This window comes from Clinocottus analis, unplaced genomic scaffold (assembly GCF_023055335.1).
Source record: "Clinocottus analis isolate CAN_PGR_092001 unplaced genomic scaffold, fCliAna1.0.p SCAF_16, whole genome shotgun sequence".
Classification (NCBI taxonomy): domain Eukaryota; kingdom Metazoa; phylum Chordata; class Actinopteri; order Perciformes; family Cottidae; genus Clinocottus; species Clinocottus analis.
In genome coordinates, this window is record NW_027175887.1 from 13,367,655 (window position 1) to 13,389,760 (window position 22,106).

Consider the following 22,106-nt stretch of genomic DNA (forward strand, 5'->3'; position numbering starts at 1 on the left):
CCTGCAATGCACCCAGATGTGTTTAGTCGTAGCGCCTGACGTCGCCTTCCCAACAAAACATGTCAGTAGCGGCACAATTGATTTGGTGCCGAGTACACGTGTACTGCAGAGATCCTCTGTTCCGGTTCACAGCAAACAACAGTTATGAAAGAGATATTATTTTCAACACCTGGCCGCGGTGATCTGAACAGGTTCAGTGCCGCAGCAATATTCGGCCCCGTGCTCATCAAACATGGCAGGTACAGAAGAAAACGCCGCCGTACAACCCACATAACGGAGAGATAATTGCGAAACACTCCGAGTCACCTTAGAGTCGCATCTTCCAGCATCAAGCAGGACCTCGCAGGCCTCTGGAAAACTATTCAAACTGAAATTATGTTGCAGCGGTGCAGCCCTCCTCCCCCTGGGAGCGTGAGAATGAAATTCTGCACATATCCAGTTCTCACCCAAGGCGAAAGACTGTAATGAATTTTTATTGCTGCACTGGCAATGAACGTCGAGTCGAGAGACGCGAGCAGTTAAAAATAATAAAAAAATAAAAACCCTAATGGATCATTTCCAAATGTGCCATAAAAATTGGGAAAGGTAAAAGAGGCAGCGATGATCACAGGATAGAAGCATCATGAAAGGATCACAGATCTCCGGCGCGACCGGGCCGCCCTGTCAAGTGATGCAACTTTGCAAGCACATAAAGGAGACGTAGACGTCTTGCATATGACATGACAGGCCTCCATTTCATGGGAAATTGCATTTTAACATGATAAAGTCTCCCTCTTTGACTCTAATTAGTCTGAGATAGAAAATCCCTCACTTGGCTAAAGTTCAAGGCCTCGAATCCTTTAGTTACACCTTTCCCAGCTGAATAATCCCGCCTCAGCCCCGGAACCTTTGATCCTCAGGAAGAGAGGGAATCTAAATGCGGATGAAAGACCTGCATTTGATCCTGACTGAGCGACTTCTTGATTGCAGCTGACACGACGCGCTGCCTGATCACAAGGAGGCAGGAGGTGGAACAGAGGCCTGACGCCACTTGACAACATATCGTACAAGTTGTGTTTTCCCCGGGAGTGTTGCGCAGACCCGAGATCCCGATCCTGAATATCATTATCGTCGCGCCAATGGAACGTCGCCAGAGTTTACAGGAGCCATGAACTACTCGTCCAGCTGTACAAAGTGAACGGACAGACTAAAGGTTATCCTCTCATCCTCCTCTTTCTCGCTCTCGCATGCACTTTAATTAATACAACGCAGCACACTTTATCAGTTCAAACTAAGGTTATCCAATTCCACTGCTCGAAATCAAAGAAATATTTTAAGCAAATGCTAAATATCTTCCGGCCTGTTGAATTACTAAAACAAGTTGAACTACCGGTTTGAATTACTTTCAAAGCTGTATTTTCAGCTGTTTAATGTAGCGTTCATGACCACTCGACGGTGTCTAATGCGGACATTTTCAAACTGGCACATCCGCAGTGTGGGAAATGTTCTTCATACACTGCCGTTAAGGAACGTAGATGCGGTTTTCAGATCGCGCCTGTCTTGTTTGACAGTGTGCCATGCAGTCACTTAAATCATGAACTGCGTGTTCACGGTTCCATCAGCGCCGGTTCTTCTGGAGACCAACAACAACAAGGTGAGACCCCTAGCCAGCACGTCTCCATCATCTTCGCAGTGATTCAAGGTTGGCAACACCAGGAAAGTACCGACCCTGCTTACTTCACACGAAGAAAAAAAATTGAATACATTTTACTATGTTTATAAGTCAAACGGTGCTTTGCACTTGAATGTAACCGAGTACTTAAAATCCAAAAAGGCAGAATTTTCGGCGCAACCTCTCTCCACAACCTTCTGTAATATTTACAGCATTAAAACATTTGCAAGGCAAAGGTCACAAAACACTTTGTGTCGTTCTACATAATGAACGAGACGCATCCAAAGAAATTCAGCCCACAGACATTTCCGCTCCATTTGATCGCTCCACTGCTCGGACCGCTGAATGAGACTCAAACATCAACAGATGCGAAACTCGGCAGGAGAGCTTGTTTAATCATACGACACGGGTCCAACGATACAGACACATGCACCTCCTCCACATATGGCGACTGCAACACACACACACACACACTGACACAACTGTGTCTGATAAGATTAGGGATCTGAGATGAGATGGTTGATTGTAAACACGCTGCCGGCAAGTCTACATCTTCTGCCCACTGCAAGACTCTCTGTTTACCGCAGGGCCTGAATAATATAATAACACACGGCATGGCATGCTCTCGATGCGTCTTTCAATCCGTCCATTCATTAATTTTCTCGCTGCTGGTTCACGTCTGTGTTGTTGTGGCAACAGAACAAAGCAGGCTTTTTTTTTTTGGTTTACAACGTCCAAGCATCCGAAGCGGATATGGCCGAGGGGTATCCGTAAACTCAACTAGTTATAAAACGCCACGGGGAGCAGATCCTGTTTTCGGAATACAAGGTTACACTTGTGAGATTTGAGTCTCATACTGTATACCCAGAGCCTTCATGTCTTGTGGAAAAGAAGGGAAAAAAAAGACAGAAAAATAGAGGCGCAAGACACAAGTTGAGAAGAACAAACACATTTTCTGGCACCGTGCTAAAATGTACCGTATCAGAATACTTGTATTTTATTTACAAGGTTGCCGCTCACGGCTTTTCGAAACACGGGATGTTTAAAAGCCCGATTTAATGCACTTTCATGCACTTATAAGCTCACTAGCTCTCCCTAACTTTACTGGGAAAAGAAGTTAAATTGACAGCTTCTTTATGAGGCTCTGGAGGTGGCCTCCACATTTAACTGCGTATTGCCTCACATGAAGAGGCCATAAATCGTGTGGCTGTACGAGGTATTAATGGGCTCCACTTCCTTTAATGAACATCAGGTTCAGGATATTTCAGTATTTCAATAACAGGTAGTTCATTTTTCTGGAAAAAAAAGAAGACATTGTTGAGTCACTGACTAAAGCAGGCCAGTCATCCGAGCAGCTGTCGAGGACTTCTGCCAAGTTTAGCCGGCAGGCTCCTGTTGGAAAAACTGTCCAAACGCACTTATCACCAGATTGTATCACAATGGATCATCAGGCTCCTACTTTCTGTCCTCCCCCCCCCTCCCAGAACTGCTCTCTAAATCATATGGTCTGCTTCTGTTGCTTTGCGTTGGCTTGCGAGTTGATGCCGAAAACACTTTCTACACAAGTCAAGTCATTAACTATCACTGAGGGAGAAAACACGTTGAGCCCACGGCCCACTCACGAAAGTAGTGTAATATTTAAGTATTTGTAGTATTACAAACTGGGAGAAGTTCATCCATTGCTGTATTGCAACAAGTTCATTGGCGAAACACAAGTCCAGAAATGAAGGAGTCACAGGAAATGCAATGTGCGACACGATTGTACGTCAAAAGTGCTTCTGCAAAACAAAGCGACGGTCAGGGAGCAGAGGAGCCGGAGGATGCCGAGCGGTTCGATGAAGAGCTGCAGGCGTCCGGCGGCGCACCGCGAACTTCACCCCAAAGGTATCTGTAATATTTGCATTTGTGTACTGACATATAATTGTCTAAGTAGAAACACTCGGTACTCGTTGGACCATATCAGGCGGCCATCTTTATCATTAACCTAGGAACTCTGCACCTGGATGACATCATCACAAAGTGACACTTCCTCACCCGGAAGTGAAGATATCACAGTATCCAACTACTTTCCCTCCCAATGTTCGCGGCGTAGCATCAAGCTCACAGAATGAGAATCAAAAGGAAAGCAGCCAATAAAAGTCAAGATGCATCCTGACAGCCAAGTTTCCATCCAACTGGTTTTAGTCGCTTTGCCCATTAAGACCATTGTCACAACCTGCTGGTTTCGACAATCAAAGACCTTTGAAGTCTTTGCATCGTCTACTCTGTTAATGATCCACAGAGCATAAGACGTGCGCTGTATCGTCACTGGATACAAGCGACGCCAAAGCAAATGGCACAAATTGGCTCTCACGCACGCTTTCATCCACACAGGATTGTGTGTCTTCACACAAACAAGTGTGTAATAGGCTTAACAGATCACAGCTGAAATATCCTCGGTCCTAAGCCTAAGCCAGTCTTGAAGGCAATTACAACCACAATGCCTTCACACCACAAAGAAGGAGCACAGACAGTCACACGATCCCCTCCCTGTCAGCTTCATGCGACTCCAGTGAGGGAAGATTGTTCATTTCAATATTCAAACAAGGAATTGAAAAAGCAACAATCACGGCGAACACATCCGCCTCTAGTCGTTTTGGCCCTGACAGGTGAGGAGTTTCCCTCCGGCACATACAATAGGCAGACCTGTCACGCTCCATATCTCATCTCTGCTGCCCGTCAAAGCCGGTCCCTCAACTACAGGCAGCAGAGTCAAAAACATTTTCTACAGCTGCAAACCTGTCCCTCTAGTTTAAAAATGTAAACCTGACATTTAGACTTGCTGCAGCACAGAATACAGGGACGATGAGGGAAAGGCTTATTTTTAGGAAATGCGCTTCTTTGCTTCCCTGCAGAGAGATGGATTGGAAGATGGACACAGCTCTTGTGTCTGTGCGGTACGCGGCTGGAGACCGCGGTGGGTTAGCTTAGCATAAGGACTCATTCTGGGCTCCGAGTAGTTGCCAGGCAACCAGCAGAGAGTCTAGACAGTTGCTGTTCTCGGCCAAGAAAAAGTCCAGTTCATACATCTCAGTAGAGCGGAGGAACTTTATTTACACTCAAGACTATGGTTAAACAAACCAAAATACAACATGTTATTATGTGATCTTTGATGGATTTCGTGCCATTTAAACGGAGCTTGTTTCCCCCTATTTCCATTCTTTATGCTAAGCTAAGCTAACCAGCTGCTAGCTGTTACATTTAAGTGGTATTTTTGATACACTGTATAAAAAATACATCTGTGTAATGTACTGTAAAGTACCGGCAGCTGTGGTTGCAAGACTATAGGCAACAAAGTGAATAAGTTTGTTCCCCAAAATGTCCGATGGGTGCTTTATCCCCGAATTCAAATTTGAATAACACATCGTACTCGTATCCGGTTTGAAAATGGCACGTATTAAGGCCTTAAATGATCTTTCTCTCCATAAACAACCAGAGCACCCTTTCCTTCATAACTTGAGCCACAGGGAGTTACAGCAGGAAGCGCCATCTTGGACCAATAAGCGTCTCCGTCCCCTCCGGCAGCTTTAATGTTCTGCAATCAGACTCAAAATGATAATTAGCTTACCGCCATCAGAGAATAGGTGTCCCTTTGTGCTGAGAATATTTTATTTTAATTTACCCAGCGCCATGAAGCAGGTAGTTCGAACAAGCCGGGGAGACAAATGTCAGAAGCGGACCGAGTGGTGCGGTGCCAGCGTGCGTCAAGGGATCGCTTATGGGCCTGGCTTACAGTAACTAGCTCATAATGTTAGAGAGAGGCGGAGAGGGGGAGCCGACACTGCTGCCAGAAAACATTTTCCACACACAGTTTGGCTGTGTTTCATCTGCTCTTGTTCTATGCTTCACTGCATCCGTAAAGCATCGTCCGAAACAACAAGAGGCCCAGGCTTGTTCTGGGTGTATCGTTGTGTCTCAGTCCCTCTGAAATGCAAGATACTTCTGCACTTTAACACTCACTCCAATGCAGTAGCTGAGGCCTTTGCAAAAGTTCATTTCAGAGATTTTTTTTTACATCAAAAACACCTCTGATGCTCTGTGCCGTAAAGAAAGGATTGGTCCAGTAAATGTCAGTAAATAATGCAAAAATGCTGGCGTAATTGAGTAAATCCTAGGGTTATTTCTACAGCTGAAGCAATAAGTCAAATAATCGATTCAAAATGTCTCGTTCTCGCTTCTCAATTTCACAGATTTGCTTTTTGTCCTCATCTTTTCTTTAGCATATTTATTATTAAGCTGAAAAGCTTCAGGTTATAAATGCAACTTTGGTAAAACAGGCAAGTTTGTGACCTTACATCGAGTCCTGAGGTCAATGTTTCATGACATCTCATGGGCTGAGTGATTAAAAGAGAAACTAATTAGCAGATTAATAGGAAAGGAAAGTGATTGTTAGATGCAGCCGTTGCGTTTTATTTAAATTACTTGTGCACTTCAGTTTCTAAAAATATGAAACGTATTAATATACAAGAAAGAAAAACAGCAAATATTCACATTAAGAAACTGGAACATGAGGATGTTTCACACTTTTGTATACAAATTAATTGTGAACGTTAACGGTAGCAGGTTGTATGGAGACAACACATCACAGACTACTCACTCCCCGAGTGAATGGATGAAAAGGGACTGGCAGACAAGATGGCAGCCGGTCCCACGAGAAGCTCATCTACATGTGCCTTGATCGTCCTCCATTCTTTATTCAGTAGACGGCCGCGGCATTGAAGTGTAGAGGGATCTTGCCAGCCAGCTCCTCTGCCTGCCAAAAAGGCAACCTGAGCTCGATGAGGGGTGTGGAGGCTCGGTCGGGAAGAGGAGCAAAGATGGATGCGTACGGGGACACTGTCCCCTAACAGAAACAGTAGTCCAAGTGATCGCGACAGACTTCCAACTATGTGTCATCATCATGGCCGTGATCACGTCTCACCAGAGCGAGATGGACAACAGGCGGCAGGGAGGTGCTGCTCATCCCTGACGACACTCGCTGTAAAGCCCAGTATGTCGCTTCACAGCAGTCTAAAATAAATAATGGGCCTTTTTCATGGCAGACACTAGACGTGATCATAGCAGGGAAACCATTGATAGCACTAATGGAGGCTCTGCTCCATCAATCAGTCAGCCAGCACTGAAACTGGTGAAGCTAAATGGATCGCAGGCCTCATTAACTTGATCATTTAGGCTCGTGCTTTTCCTGCTATGACGTGTAAAAAATCTCTGCCTGTAAAAATTGCACTGTGTGAGGATTTCATTCAAAAGCCAGCATTTTAGCTTTTAAGATTGGAGTAAAGTGGAAATCCTTACCAAGCAACCAGTGAGCTACGTAGCACTCTGCTGGTCACCAATAGTGACAGAAACATTTCACAACTAGTTATGGAGCCGAATACGACACTAACGCTTCACTTTGCACACGTTACACAGTGGTACTTTTTCATTTTCATGACAGTTACAGGTTTTTTTATTTAGCCCTTGTCGTGTAGTTAGCTAGCTGGTCTAGTGAGTAAAGTTAACTAGTTAGCTAGCTGGTCTGGTGAGTAAAGTTAACTAGTTAGCTAAGCTGGTCTGGTAAGTAAAGTTAACTAGATAGCTTAGCTGGTCTGGTGGGTAAAGTTAACTAGTTAGCTTAGATAATCTCTGTCAATCAATGAAGATCTTGAAATGGTTTTGAATGAAACGCTCCAACTTTGCTAGTTAGTCAAACTTTGTGTCTATATGTAGCCTCATCATAGTGTTCAATAGGTTTTAATTAACGTGAATTAATAAATTAACAGAGTCTCCGTCTGCACGTTTAGTTTTGACAACACTCACCTTTTAAAGAGAGTTCCAAATTTCTGAAAAACCCACTAACGTCTTCTTTTTTTTATTAGGCATCGCCAAAACGACAAAGAAAAACAATGTGCACGTTAATCTGTCTTTATATTCTTATTTATGAATTTAAACGTTTTTTTTTTAAATTTTTGACTAATTAGACCAATTGTTTATCAGGTGAATTCTGAGTGAAGAATATTTATTAGTGTAACCTTTCAAAAATGTAACTTTCTCCTGCCTGCTGGGTTTCATCGATTTACAAGCATTATATATTTGAGAACCCCTCTTCAAGTAATCAATATTGTGAGATTACCATAGATACACAAGTTTGGTACTCTGTCAAAACACGCCATAGATAAATGTCTGTTCCTCACTGTAACAATTAGGGAGGGCCGGCCCATACTGACCGGCACAGTTCAATGGCCGTTTAGAGTAAGAAGAATGGAAATGTCATCTATCGAAGTCAGGGAGCCAAAAAAAACAAACACCAGAGAAATACAGTGAAGCCGCTCTGATGTTCGGAAGCCAATAAAAATAACACATGGCTTGACAGTTCTTTGCAGATGAGGGCAATACTCAGAAATTGGCCTAAATTGAAGCGAGATAGATTGATGGTCTCTCTTGTAGTGGAGAAAATCAATATTAGAAGATATGAGAGCTATGAAGCGTCAGAGATAAATAGATGTGACTGTATCTATTTGTTTGTGGACATATTAATCAGGCCCAGCCCACTAGTATAGTAGCCTACATCAAGTCAGAAAATTAATTTCAACCCGGTCTATATGCGATTAGTTAAATAGACAGGTCCACAACTCAGATGGAGGAGGCATTAAACATTCACAGTTTTTCAGCGTGCACGCATCACAATAATACAAAGGATTCCAGCTCCACATTCACACAAACAATCCTGGACAGAGTTTCCCTTCAAAATGCATCTCGCCTCCTAAAAATAATCCAGCGCTCTCCTTTTTAATTAGCGGGCACAGACTTAGCTTTCGGTGAAGATCACTACACTGAGTGCGACACGACTTGTGATCAAATACAATCAGAAACTAGCCTCATCAGCCGTGGGTTTGATAGGCTGAGAAGTTTGGTGGGAGGTTTATATAGTTTGAGTTTGACCTTTTGTGGTTCAGGTGCTGTGATCATTCAACCAGAATGTTGGTATTTTTAAAGTGAGTAATTATTTTGGATGAAAAATTCAAAATAAAAAACAACCCCACTTAAAAGAAATCAGCCCCATGTTGACTATCCCTACGCCTGCCTCTGGTGTTTCTGAAAGATTCATTACCATGTGCATATTCCCAGTGAAGGATGTTTATATCTGTAACAAGAAGTCTGAGACTATTTCAGAAACACATTATCAGTGCAGTCCTCCCCATTTTGCCGGCTGTGCTCATCAAAGAATTAAGAGATTTAGTGTTCCTGGTTGCAGGATTATTCAACTTTTTTAATTGACTGCATCTCCAGGCTCCACCAGCACTTTATGGAGGCAGAATAGAGAAAGAGAGCAGTTTCTTACGGGCATTAAGTTGGGAGGGAATCTTTAGGCTTGTTTCTTCGGACACAAATTCAATATGATCTTGTCATAAGGTAAACCTTTAAACCCTTTAACTGACCCGTGCACCATCACCCAGTTTTCTATTTTCCTTGTAAAATATGCGTGAGGTAAAAATCATCCCGTGATGTCACAAAGATGGCCTCTCATTCCAGGATTGACGCGCATCCATGCAAGGTTACTGGTAAATGTGACACATGATTAATTATACCAGTACCAGTTTTGTACAAACATGTATCCATCCGGTTGGAGGGAGACAGTGAAAAACCTCCCTGTGAAAGGATATTTGATGGATTGCCATGTCATGTTGTAGGCATTGATGGTCCTCAGGGTAATGTGATCATGGTAATCCTGTCACTTTTTTCTCTCCAAATTTGACTGCCCCTTGATGTTGGAAACAAAGCACAACAAAAGGGCCCTCTTGAATGCCTCTTTTGTAGATAAAACGTGATGAAGAGCCCTATAGGAGGGGCTGAGAATGCAGAATGAATCATTCTCATGATGCCATAAAGGCTGCCCAACATGCTACATAACTTTATCTGTGCCGGTGCCTCAGCCAGAAAGACAAGTTTTAAGAAGATCAACAGTTTCTGTCGAGTGAGTTTTTTTCAGACCAATTCTCTGATCAATAACGCATAATGTAAGCATGAATCATTCCAACACTTGGTGGCCGGAGGTCAACTGCAGTCCTTCTTTCCCGAGGTTGTCAGGTCAATCACAGATGTGGATACAGTATAAAAATGATGCATTATTTAGGAGCATTTCATTGACTTACCAAATGTTGTTGTTGGCTCTATATCGTACGTTGTGTTTCAACCCAGTGAACGGCAGTAAAATAATTCAGCCTTAAATCACAGAACTGCTCGGGAAGAGAAGGTTTTAATAGCAAATTAAGTGCAACAGGAGAAAGAGGTGCTGCTGTTTATCTGGACAATGTGCGTCTTGGGAGGTCATTAGTGCGAGCTGGGTAGTTCAGTAAATAAGCTTCTGGCAAAGTCACTACGCTTCCTCTTTCTAACCGCTCTGTCATTACAAGCAGGAAGTCGGGCTCCGGTTCAATCAATCCCCCCCAAAAAAACTAAATCCACCTGACTTTGTGAATTGCGTTGGGATAAGCAGCAACACGACACAAGTTTGCGAATCAAAAAAAAAAACACTGGGAAATTCAATTAAGCTTTAGCTGGAAGCATCTGATAAGTTTATGGAAATTAAAGTTTTATGTAAATCAGTTGTCTGCCTGGCTCTGTGCCAGATCACAAGGGGCCGCACTATATTGCATTCAAATCAGCAGCCTCGGAAAACTCAGCATCTATGACAAACAAGTAAAAAAAACAAAAAAAACAACCTTACATGAAACCGAAAGAGTGCACTGCATATTTTAAAAAGACATTTGCCATCATCTGCTCGCTCTTAACGTCTCACCTATTGCTGTACAAATGATTAACAACCCCTCCTTAGAATTACTCAATGAATACCCCACTGCAGCGCCGCTACCGCAGTCATTGTTTTCTCAAATCCAGTATCGAGACACAAATGCACTCTGGAGGTTACATCAATATTAATGCTTGTGATAAATTATTTATTTAAACAATTATATTTTTGGATCTCTTTAAAAGACCAGACAACGTGTGCGAGTGTAAACATCTGTGCTGAGTACACTGCAGATCTGAGAGCAGTTGAGTCAGAGTACACTGACACCTTGTGGATGATAAAAGCAGCTTCTGGGAGAGAAGCTGTGTGCAACTACAACAAAAAAAAAAACAACAATATTCAACATTTGCGCCGTGCATTGAATTTGTTATGTTATGCACTATCAATGTTAAAAACAACAAAACAAACACATATCAGTCATCATATGGACAGGAACAGTTGAATACATAATTTAGAGGTCAATGAACTTTACTGATGCTGCTCAAGTAATAACACAAACACCAAATACTCTCCTCAGCTCCATTCGTCAGGTCATCTCATTAAACACTGTGAGGTTAAGGCTCCATCTCATTGGAGGCACGAGGCACAGTGGGAGTAAGATGTCAGAAATTGTCAGGTCACTGCTGTTTTAAACATCTGGTGGGCCGCTGCTACCTTGAGACGGTGGAGCTGGCGTGTGATTGGCTAGAGGAAGTAGTGGCGCCGCTGAGCTGGGAGAAGCCACTATGACTCGACTCCAGACTGGTCATGGACCCTCTGGAAGATAACAGGAAATAAAATGTTCAGGCCGGATTCTACCCAATACATTACTGTAAAAACTAAAAACAAGACAACGTATGAACAGTACAATAGGTATAAAAACACAAACACAAGGAAACTTCCAGAAATATTACAACATTGGGTGTTTTAAAAACCCACACAAGAGCGCTGAAGCCTGTGTGAAAGACAGCTTCAGTATTACAGCAAGAAAACAGGACACGACAAGAGAGAGGGCGAGAAGCTGAGTGGAATAAATAAACTGACCTGAAGTCATGGGAGGCCAGCACCTCGGTGTAGTACATGATCTTACACTTGTGGGAGGAGACCTGCAGCGATGCCAGCACATCATCCACTCCAGGCAGGCTGGAGGCGGAGCAGGCCGGGGAGCTGTGGAAGCGCCACTGGAGGATGTAGAAGCCGGGCCAGCGCGTTACGTGGGAGCCCTGTTTGAACAGAGGAGAGCAGCAGGATCAGTTTGAGTCTGTGCTGATGGATACTTTAATTTCCTTTGAATTTCCACAGTAAACAGAGACAAATCAAGTTGAGTTGAAACTGCAGAAGAAAAAAGAACAGAGTGCCGATAGACGAAGAATAATCCCTCTGACCTGCACACTCTCTCCCTCCCTGCAGGTGAGGGCTTTCTCCACCATGCTGTAGTCCTGGCCGAGCACCCAGTTCCTGTCTATCATCTGGGCGTTAACGGCCCCCGGGGACGTGATGCCGTGGGCTCCGAGAGTGTCTTTCTTAGGCGGCTGTGGGGCCCTCTTCGAATGGTAGATGTTGAAGATCACGTCTCCTTTCGACACATCAAAGTCCCAGGTGATGACGGCGGAGGCCTCGTTGATCTCTATCAGCATCTGCAGGACGACCGGCACAAAGAAGACCATGAATCAGATAGTTTGCTTCTGCTGCAGCATAGATTTCTACCAGCAGGTGGCACCCTCATCCAAGGAATATAATCCATACCCCTATGCGCTCATCGTCATGCACCATTAAGGCAGCACAGCTCTTTGCTGCATGTGCATTTGAGAGCCAATTTAAAAAGGCGGAGACTGTACCTCATAGGGGGCTCCTTTGAAAATACTGGCACTCTTATAGATGGAGTCAGTCAACAGGCGGTTTTCCTCACTCTCCAGCTCCTCTGCCGTCCTGTACAGAGATTTGGGGACCAAACCTCCTTCAGGGATGTCACACTGGAGAGGGCAGAAGAATACAGAAATTTAAAAAAACATGAATGTGTTGATGTTTGTAAATGCATTTGAAAACACTGAAAGTCCTGGTTCACATTGTTGTTGTTGTATCCTAAAACTCACCATGCAGTCACCTCCCAAGAAGTCAGGGAGGATTTCTTTGTCGATGTAGTCCACTAATCCTCCTGGCCCTTGGTAGTCGTTTCCAGCATAAACAAGAAACTTCTTGCGAGTGTTCTCATCAATCAGGGGGCTGACCTGGAAACAGAGCAACCATAATGTGAAAGCTAATGTGTAACTTTCACATTATGAAGTGGAGACGTGAACCCAAGAAGATTTGAATTATTCATGTTTAAGAAATGAACAGGTTGGCTGGTTTATTGAATGGCTAAGCAACGTAATGTGAACTTTGTATTGATTTTACATTATAACTGATACCATATTAGCATTTCTGATTTAATTTTCTGTTAGTCGATGAATAGTTCTAGCTTTCACATCTCCTGGTAGTTACAGCCCACATCTTAAATCTGCTTATTTAATGACTCAACTGCTTTTACATTTGGTTTAATGATTTCAAATGTTTGTGTATCACTAATTTTCTGTAGTTATGACATATTGCTGTAGAGTAGCAATGATCAAAGTCAATATTATTGTCAATTTCTCGACATGCACCAGAGGATTTAAATTTTTTTTTAAAAGTTTCTTTCTTAACATGAAGTGAATACAGATAAAATGCAAATGACTACATATACATACATATATATATACACACACACACACACACACACACACACACACACACACACACACACACACACACACACACACACACACACACACACACACACACACACACACACACACAAAGAAAAACTATCTTTCTGTATTCAGCAGCAGTCAGATCTCACATCTACACACTGCACTGTTTCCTCTCCATTTCTTCATTGTTTCTTCTACCGCTCTTCCACCATCAAATGATGAATTAAAACCACATTAACGCCTGCACATAAAGGAACAAGTTGTTCAGGATTATTCTCACCAGGGTCCAGAGCACTGGGAAAACTCTGGGCGCCCTCAGTATGAGCAGGCGGCCAAGAGTCTCAGGGTAGTTGCCCTCCACCACCTCGATGATTCTCAGCAGAGCCTTGACGCCTGGTCTCCACAGGTGACGCATGTTGAGACCCTCCAGGTCCACCAGGCAAGTCCAGCAGCTGACCAACACATCGGCAGAGACGTTACACGACTGGCTTTACAAGCAGGAGTACACGCGATTAGCCAATGAGATGCTGACAGAATCATATTTTTTAAAAAATCACCTAATGGGTCGACCAAAGACTCTGGTGTTTTCTTCACATCGCCTCAGTCCCTCCTCGTTGATGGACAGGACCTGGTTCACATTCAAGTTAGAAGTTTCCATATTTTTAATTAAAATTGTTCACGCGCATGTAAAGGCTTAAATCTTGTGCGTGTGTTCATGTCACCTGTCTCAGCAGCGCCTCTTCTCCTGAAGCTCGCACCAAGCCCTTAGTGTCCATTTGCCCCAGACGCAAGATATACAGAGGACGGCCATCTAAACCACACACACACAACACACACACTCACAGAGTCACAAGGGCACTTCTTGTGTTCTACTTAAACCCTGGTGGATCAGCTGAGCTGTTAAAAAGCAATGATGGGAGCTACAACAGATGGTCCTCAGACTTTACAGTGAATAATTAACAGGCAATTTCAGCGCTCGAGGCCTTTTTAAATATGGAGGGCTAAATATATAAACGATCACTGATAAGTGTCCCCTCGTCCGGACCAACTGCAGCACAACAACGGTGTGCAATACACGCGATGTAAATGTAGATGAGGTGAAGATTAAATTGGCAGGTAGCCCGGTTTATTCTCACGGTACCTCGGTCGTGGTGGTGCCAGCCTCCAGTGTAGTAGTCCTGCAGCAGTTGTGGGCGCTCCCATGTGTCCAACAGGAAATCTACCTGATGTTGCTTCCTCCAGGTCAGCGACTGGCACAAGAACTCTCTGGCCTTTTCCAGGTTGAAGTCTCTGGCCCTCAGGAAGCGTAGCACGTGCTGATCCTTTGGAATCTGTACAACAATAAGCAAGGGTCAAAACTCAGATGCACAGTGACAGTGATGTGACTAATAACTGCAAAGACAGTCCTTGACCTTTTTACACAAACTACTCTATTGAACTCGCTATAACAATTATATCTTAATAGATATTGTGTATGTGTGTATTATGCAAGAGCTGAGCAGAAGTCTGGCTTGTGTGAGTGTCCAAAAATAAATGTGTATTTTTCATAATTGCGCTCTTCAGGCAAACATGTGTTTGTGTTTATGTGACCTTGCCCTTGTGGGTTTCCTGGAGCCACTGGCGCAGCCGAATGAGACAGCTCTCTTGCAGAGGTGTTAAATCACCAAGGTAACGTCTGATGTAGTCAGCATCCAGCTTGTCTGTAGGCCAAAACACATGTGAAGTGTAAAGTTAGCACATACAGCATAGAACAGAGACACCGGGAGCTGTACAGTAGTCACTGAAGTAATGGAACGCACTTAAACCCAAGTCATGCAAGTAACAAACCAACTTATTTTCTCTTCTTAAACCTGACAAAGTGGTTTCAGTTTAAAAATCACAATTTTATCCACGTTTCACGACAAGCGTCTGTCGCTGCTACTCTGCAAAGGTTAGCCGTGTCGTTGTGGGAGTCTCTGGCAAAACAACCCATCCTGTCGTTGAGGTACGAGGACGTGTTGCATTTTCAACATGAAAAAAAAAAAATGAATCGGTTCAGTTGGTTCTGCAAGATTTGCCTTGTTTTCTATTTACTCAAGATTGTTCTTAAGTAAGGGAATAGTGTCAAGGAGAGTTAGTGCTGTGAGATTAAAAGCTTAGTACACATCAAATACATATCCTTTATATGCATGTCCTGTGTCGATGAGGAAGGAAGAGCATGAATTATACATATTTGAACTTTATCCCTTCTGTGTCGTGTGCTGGCTGCTACTTCATACTTAATTGTGCCCGGGGATTAAACACCGACCGTCGGGGGAGCCGGCCGCTAGCTCTGCGGGACAGCTCGGGTCTTTGCTGTCTGGTCCAGTCTTCACACCGCTGACTGGGATGGCTCTGGCAGTGGAGCGGGGCAGCAGCTGAAGCCTGGCAGGGCTGGACACAACAGGGGGAGTCCAGCGAGGTATGTAAGTCACTCCTTCCTCCTCCAGTTCTTTGAGGTAGTACTCAATCATTTCTTTACCCTACGACACAGGAAGCAGACTTCAGGTTCAAGTGACGTTATCATAAAAACATATAAAAGTAAGAACAGAAATACTCAACGGGTCACAGAACTCAAACACCGTGGGCATATTTCTGAAGATGTCCATTAATGCTAAAAGTTAAGGAATCGAAGAAGCAAACCTTTTTTATGCTGCTAGCGTACTGTTTCATCGCTATCTTCTCTGCCGTGCTCTCAAAGCCGAAAAAGGACTTAATGTCCAGACTCGCTGTCTGTTCGAAGCACGTCCAGCTCTCATTCTCTGGATGAACCTGTGGGAGAGGATGAAAGTGTGTGACGGGACACCGAAACCTCAACTAAATACATCTAAGTATATATTATAGTATATATCATTTCCCTTCTATGTCACAAAGTTCAAAAGCAAGTTCTATGTCACAAAGTTCAAAAGCGGCGATAAAATACTAAATAATGAATACATGTCACAGATGAAGTGATCACATGCAGCGGAAACAATATTGCTGGTGGGGGATGTGTGGTGGGAATTAATGAGATGTTTCAGCTGGGGAGGTATGATTTGAGTGAGTCACACAACATTGACTTTAAAGACCCCACCTGTTGACACAAGGGTTCAGTGCACTTGGCACACTATAAAAGGATCATGTAGAGCAATGATACACGCGCTGAATAGGAAAAAAACAACTGATGTTTACTGGTTTGCACATCTAACAGTGGGGGTCTTGACTTCTGTCGGCATTCTAAAAAAGGAAAATATATATTTTTTGGATTAAAGAAAAAGAAATGACAGTCTGGGGCTTACTGAGTAGCTGCAGCATTCACGGACTATGACCCTGTTGGAAAAGGTCTCGTTGTGGACCTCGATATGGAGCGTCCTGTCTCTGCGATTCAGTGTGTTCTTCTGCAGAAAGTACAGGAAGTCTACACCGGCAATCTGCATGCAGACACAAAGTCAGGGATGTGATGGTTTATAAAAACAAAATACAATAATAATTGTTCAATATCGTGCAGTCAAATGTCAACAGGTCCTCTTTTTTTGATCCTCTCAATGAATGATCTGATTAAATCAACTGTTGGGGATGTTTCAACAGTACCCGTTTAAGAAGCCGTGGAGCCTCAATGTCGATCACACATCGCCTCTCGGTGACCACCGTGACTCCATCCTTGCTTTGGCTCTCGCTGAGGACCTCACTGTCGACAAACACCGGGATCAGGGGCGACTTTGGGAACCTCCTCACATAGGCCTGAGCGGGGGGGAATGAGTCACATGTGAAAGAAATGTACGACAGAAATGTGCCGATTCTTTGTGCTTTCTTTTCAGAAGTATGTGCCCCGAAAGCTACGCCCCTTCTTTCAAGTATATGACGGGATGAAAGATGTATAAGAAAAAAAAATAAAAATGGGATATTGGATAGTAATAATGGTTTTAAAATGCAATACAGCCGTTTCAAGCGCGGCTTCCCCTCGAAGCGCTTTCTCTGTTCACATTTGTTTTCCGTCTCCATCACCGGCGGCCATGTTTGTAAAACAAGGTAGCCTGAGGAATAACCGGCGTCACTGCCGCATCTCTTTGCCTCTTTTTTTGGCTCTTCAAGGCTCACGGAGACAATGTTTTTCATCAAGAAAAACCTGCTGTGAAAGCAGACAAATTACAACGAAGCAAAAGAAATGTAAAAAATTAGAACTGTAATTCTTATTTTCGCCATTTGTTATCAATACAAAGATCCCACATAATGTCAGCAGAAGTACTATAAGCAAATGAAACAGTATTTGTAGAGGAACGATTCTTGGAGCCATATGCAGCTGATCCCTGTAACTGTGATCACAGTGAACTTTCTCCCACTCTACTTCTTTTTTCTTGGAAAGCACTAGTCCTCCTGGCTCTGTACATTCTGTTCCCAGTGAGGGTTTTGGTTTTTGTCCCGCCCACTTCAAGGCAGCTCTCCGATTGGACCGGAGAGCCGCTTTGAATGGACCTGTTATATGGTCACTTGTATTTGCCAGAGGATGAAACTGTTCTGTTGGCGACTGGAGACTCCAACATGTGATTTACAGCACAACATTTCTGTGGCTGGTTAGAAAGCATTTACTAGTTAGTGGCTTTAGCACTTTAAATAAACAAACTGCTGCTGTGGCAGCTTTTACAAGCTGCGAGTTGCGTTTTACTGCCCACAGCCCACTGAACGCCCATCTGTCCAAGCCACTGTGAGCGCAGCTCACCTGTAAATATTGATCGAGCTGCAGGGTGAAAGACATAGTTCTCAGTCTATGCAACTAGTAGCAGTGTGGTTTTTACTGACGAAATATTGACAAGTTACTGAAGGCAGGGAATAAAACGCCTCCATCCCAGTAAAGACAGCTGCCTGTTGATGTTTAGAGTAACAATAAAACTAGTGCTTCCAGTCTAAAGTGTGAACATGCATGAAGACCTACAACAGAGTGTAGTGTAAAAAATAAAATCAAACAGGGCTCCGAATTCACAAGTAAAGGGACGGTTCACCCGAAAACCAAAAATACATATTCTTCCACTTACCTGTAGTGCTATTTATCAATCTAATTTTTTTTCATGTGAGTGGCCTAGTTTGGGAGATATATGCCGTAGAGATGTCTGCCTTCTCGCCCCCCAAAAAAGGCACAAGATGACACTGCTTGTGGTGCTCCACATGGCAAAAAAATTAAATAAAAAAACTCAACAGCAAAGTCTCTTTCCAGGAATCGCAACCTGGTTTGAAGCCGCTCACAAGGTAACACGTTTTTGTGCGTGTCATTGTACAACAGGGTTGCACAACGAAATGCAGATTGTATTTTTTCTATCTATCTATCTATCTATCTATCTATCTATCTATCTATCTATCTATTCTAATATTCTGTGTATTATCTTTAGTAAAAAGGCAGATGTCTGCAAAACTAGACCACTCAAATCAAAACAATCTACATTGATAAATAACACTACAAGTAAGGGGAAAAATGTCTTTTTTGATTTGGGGGATGAACTGTCCCTTTAAGTGCTGGCATTTCAGCAACACACACACAAACATATGCATCCGGCTTGTATTGATATTGCACAGCATAGGAGATATCTAATCGATAAGATGACATTATCCACTCAACAAACAAGTGGAAAAGGTTGCCTTGGTAAATAAGCAGCATTGATGTGGCTTGTTGTGGAACATGTTTCACCGATCGCAGATAGATTTGAATGGACGTCCTTCCCATTTTTGTCAGAGCTTTGAGCATAAAAGCATAACCGGGGGACAAAATACAAAAGATGAGCAGAGTAGAACTAACAAGATTTCCTCCATACTGTCTGAAAACAACATGTTCCACCATTATATTTGACATTAGCTGTGCTGCAATGCTTGGTTTCCTTCGGGGATATTGATTAAAGTTCTATAGGCGTCACTCGCGCACAGGTAGCTTAGTTCATAGACTACATAACCCGGCAAAATTAGGCCGTGTCATGGACGAGACAGCGGTGATGTAACTGGTTAAACATTCAGCGCTCTCCAGGACACAGATTGTGATATCAGCCAGAGGACTAATGACAGCGTGCGGAGATAAATGGGAGCATAGGATGTGGATGACGATGCACTGGATTGTCTCCTTCAGGCTGTTGAGGCCTGGATCTTTTCACAGGAGTCGTTATGTACATTTCACAAAGGGCCCCATTATGAGATCCTTTTCAATAACATGCAGTGATGCAAGATGAATTTCAGACCTGGGATTTTCTGTGAGAGACGTTTCATTTGTAAATGAGGTTTGTGTGGGTGTAGGACTGTTTGTGAAAGAGATATAGTCTGCAGAGCTAAGTGTCATTGCAGCGCTGCCGTTTTTATTCAGCTCTGAGGATATTAAAAAAAAAAGTCTTTGGCTTAATGTGTAACTGCAGAGTGCCGACTGTGAAAGTGGGTAAAAAACAGAATCTTGGAAATGCAGATTTAATTTTGTCCTACTTTTGCTTCAAAATCATAAAAGGAGACATTTTCTCCTGTAGTTTATTATATGACAAATGAATATTGAAGAGAAAAAAAGAAAGTCAAAAAAAGTGGAAATGGGATCTCATCTCTACTTTAGTGCATTTCCCTGGAATGACTGAATAGATAAATACTGCCGCAGTAGACATTTTGACAGTTACATTAATAAAAGCTAGAAAAATCTGCTCGATAACTTAGCACAGCAATTCAAGGTATATCATATTCACAATAGCTACAAAATAAGGTTGTATTTAATTAAAACATTTATAAGAAGCACACCTTTCAATCTTATTTGTACCAGATATGTGCTCGTAAAATACTTAGAAATAAGTCCTTCAGCATAAAAAAAAACAACATAAAAATAACTCTACTAAAGAATTCTCAGTAGACCAATGGATCAAAACCGATTAGTTAACTGATCCACTGAGGGATATCCATCATCGAGACCAGAGAACTTTTAATGAGCAAGGTTCTCACAGACCTGCATATCATGTGTATTTACCAGGAACAAGTAGTGGATACAGGTAATTCTGTCAATCCAGTCAACTTAAAGCATCCACTGCAGGTAAGTTAATATAAAAAAGGGAGACCGGTGACCCTGGGAGGCAGACAGGCTTCTTCTGAAAGTGTCTGGTTTCCTATAAACTGACACAACTCAGACCTGGAATACAGTTTTTGCTTCTGTTTATATTTAGTTTGCAATCAGGGCAAACGTTGATGTGCAAAGGTCAACGCCACACCCTCACAGATGCTCCCAAATCTCCAGTTTAGTTATAAAGGATCCCGCATGATTATTGTATAATAATATATATTAATAGTAAATAGTGTCACTGGGTATTATATTAACACAGTACTCACCGCCATTATCAACTCAAACGGATGCTTGTAGACCCGGACGGGGGACTGGTATTCCTGCACCATGGTTGGAAAGGGTTTCACTGGGAGCCTCTGTTAGATAACCACAAACAACGGATCACGACACAGCGGACATATTATTGAAAAAAATGCATGGTGACAGCAGTTTCCATGAGTTATTGAGCCGTGCGCCGCCTTGTAAACAGATCAGCTGAGCGTGCAGAGACAGGAAGACTTCCACATGACTTCCGTCCGATGTTGTTGAGGTTAAATCGGGAGAAGAGGAACAAATACGAGCCACCAGATAGGTATCGTTACATAATATCAAGTGAAGTGAAGTCAGGCCGAGAGCAAACACTCCACACGCCCGTTACTGCGCATATTGTGTACTATTTAGTGACAAACGGGCCGAGCGGCGAAACAAAAAGGAAGCAGACGAACTTTACTTACAGCTGTTTTGAATGCCTGCCGCTAAAAGTGTGAAGCGTCACTGCAGTTGTCCAACTTTCTGTGTGTTCACCATGTTGGCAGCTCACTGGAGAAGTGTCGTTCCCCGCACAGTAAACCCGAAAAAAAGTAAAACTGTTAGCGTTCCGTCCGTTGGTCCGTTCACTCAGACGTTAGCTCCGCCTCTTCCGGTCTAACAGGAAGTCCGTGTGGGGAGTTGGAAGTTCAGCCGTTTTATTGTGAAAGGCCCACATACGTTTGTTACATTTCTAACCAATGGCCTTCCTTCAGTTAATGTAACATTTAATTTATTTAATGAATATTTAAATTCATGATGACATTACACGTCGTCCTGTAGAGTCAGTAACCCAGAGAGCATGCTATTACAATGCAAATGAGTACGTTTTTCTCAAATACTGTTGGTCTACTTAATTAAGTAACATATATTGTTTTAATAGCAAACATATATATATATATAAGCAGTTCCCCTTTTTTTGGTATCATAAAATATTTTCTGTAAATAATAGGATCGCTTATTACATGTTGAAAGGGTTATGGCACACTTTTCATTTGCAGCCCTCCTGACACTTAAATACGACATTTTAAACTAAAAGCAGCACTTTAGACTACCATAAAGGCTTCATACATGTATGATGGAAATAATTAAGACTTTAATGACATGGATGACTGACTTTAAACTCAAGGAGTGTAAATTTGGGTCAACCAAAGTGAAAGCCAAATTAATTTACACAGCAGCTTCAAACAGCTGCTCTCACAGCTGGCTCTGCACCTGCCATCTGTTCTTCACCTACAGGTGATAATAGGTGTCAATACATTTACTTGCTTTTTACTGTTTATTTGGCACAAAATAAGTATTTTCTAGGCCTTATTATGGCTTCATAATTCTCTGTTGTGGGAGTGGAATTATTAATTTGTAGTTATTTAGTTTCATAACAAATTTTCCTGCAAATGTTCAATGTTGATCACACGGTTCTGTCCTCGCTACAGTGCATAGACAGCTGACGTTTTTTCCAGGAACATTATCTTGTCGAGGTCAAAATGAACGTTGGTTCAGACTCACAACAATGATAAAATGATAAATCAATTATTTGCAAGTAGATTTGAGGTGTTGTTGATGTTATTAAAACAT

The 22,106-nt window shown here is 42.7% G+C and overlaps 1 protein-coding gene across 1 annotated transcript; it reads right to left on the reverse strand.

Annotated features, from left to right (window-relative positions):
• Positions 1 to 10,928: 10,928 nt before the first annotated feature.
• LOC137786960 (SEC14-like protein 1) lies at positions 10,929 to 21,121 on the reverse strand. The gene is made up of 16 exons (XM_068579111.1): positions 20,960 to 21,121; positions 20,513 to 20,602; positions 16,775 to 16,924; positions 16,483 to 16,614; positions 15,848 to 15,976; positions 15,474 to 15,687; positions 14,777 to 14,886; positions 14,328 to 14,517; positions 13,909 to 13,997; positions 13,744 to 13,814; positions 13,467 to 13,638; positions 12,551 to 12,685; positions 12,296 to 12,430; positions 11,843 to 12,094; positions 11,502 to 11,680; positions 10,929 to 11,234 (listed from the first exon to the last, which is right to left on the reverse strand). Exons 2-16 carry the CDS (start codon positions 20,573 to 20,575, stop codon positions 11,129 to 11,131), a joined length of 2,127 nt encoding a protein of 708 aa, XP_068435212.1. The 5' UTR covers positions 20,576 to 20,602; positions 20,960 to 21,121; the 3' UTR covers positions 10,929 to 11,128.
• Positions 21,122 to 22,106: the final 985 nt, after the last annotated feature.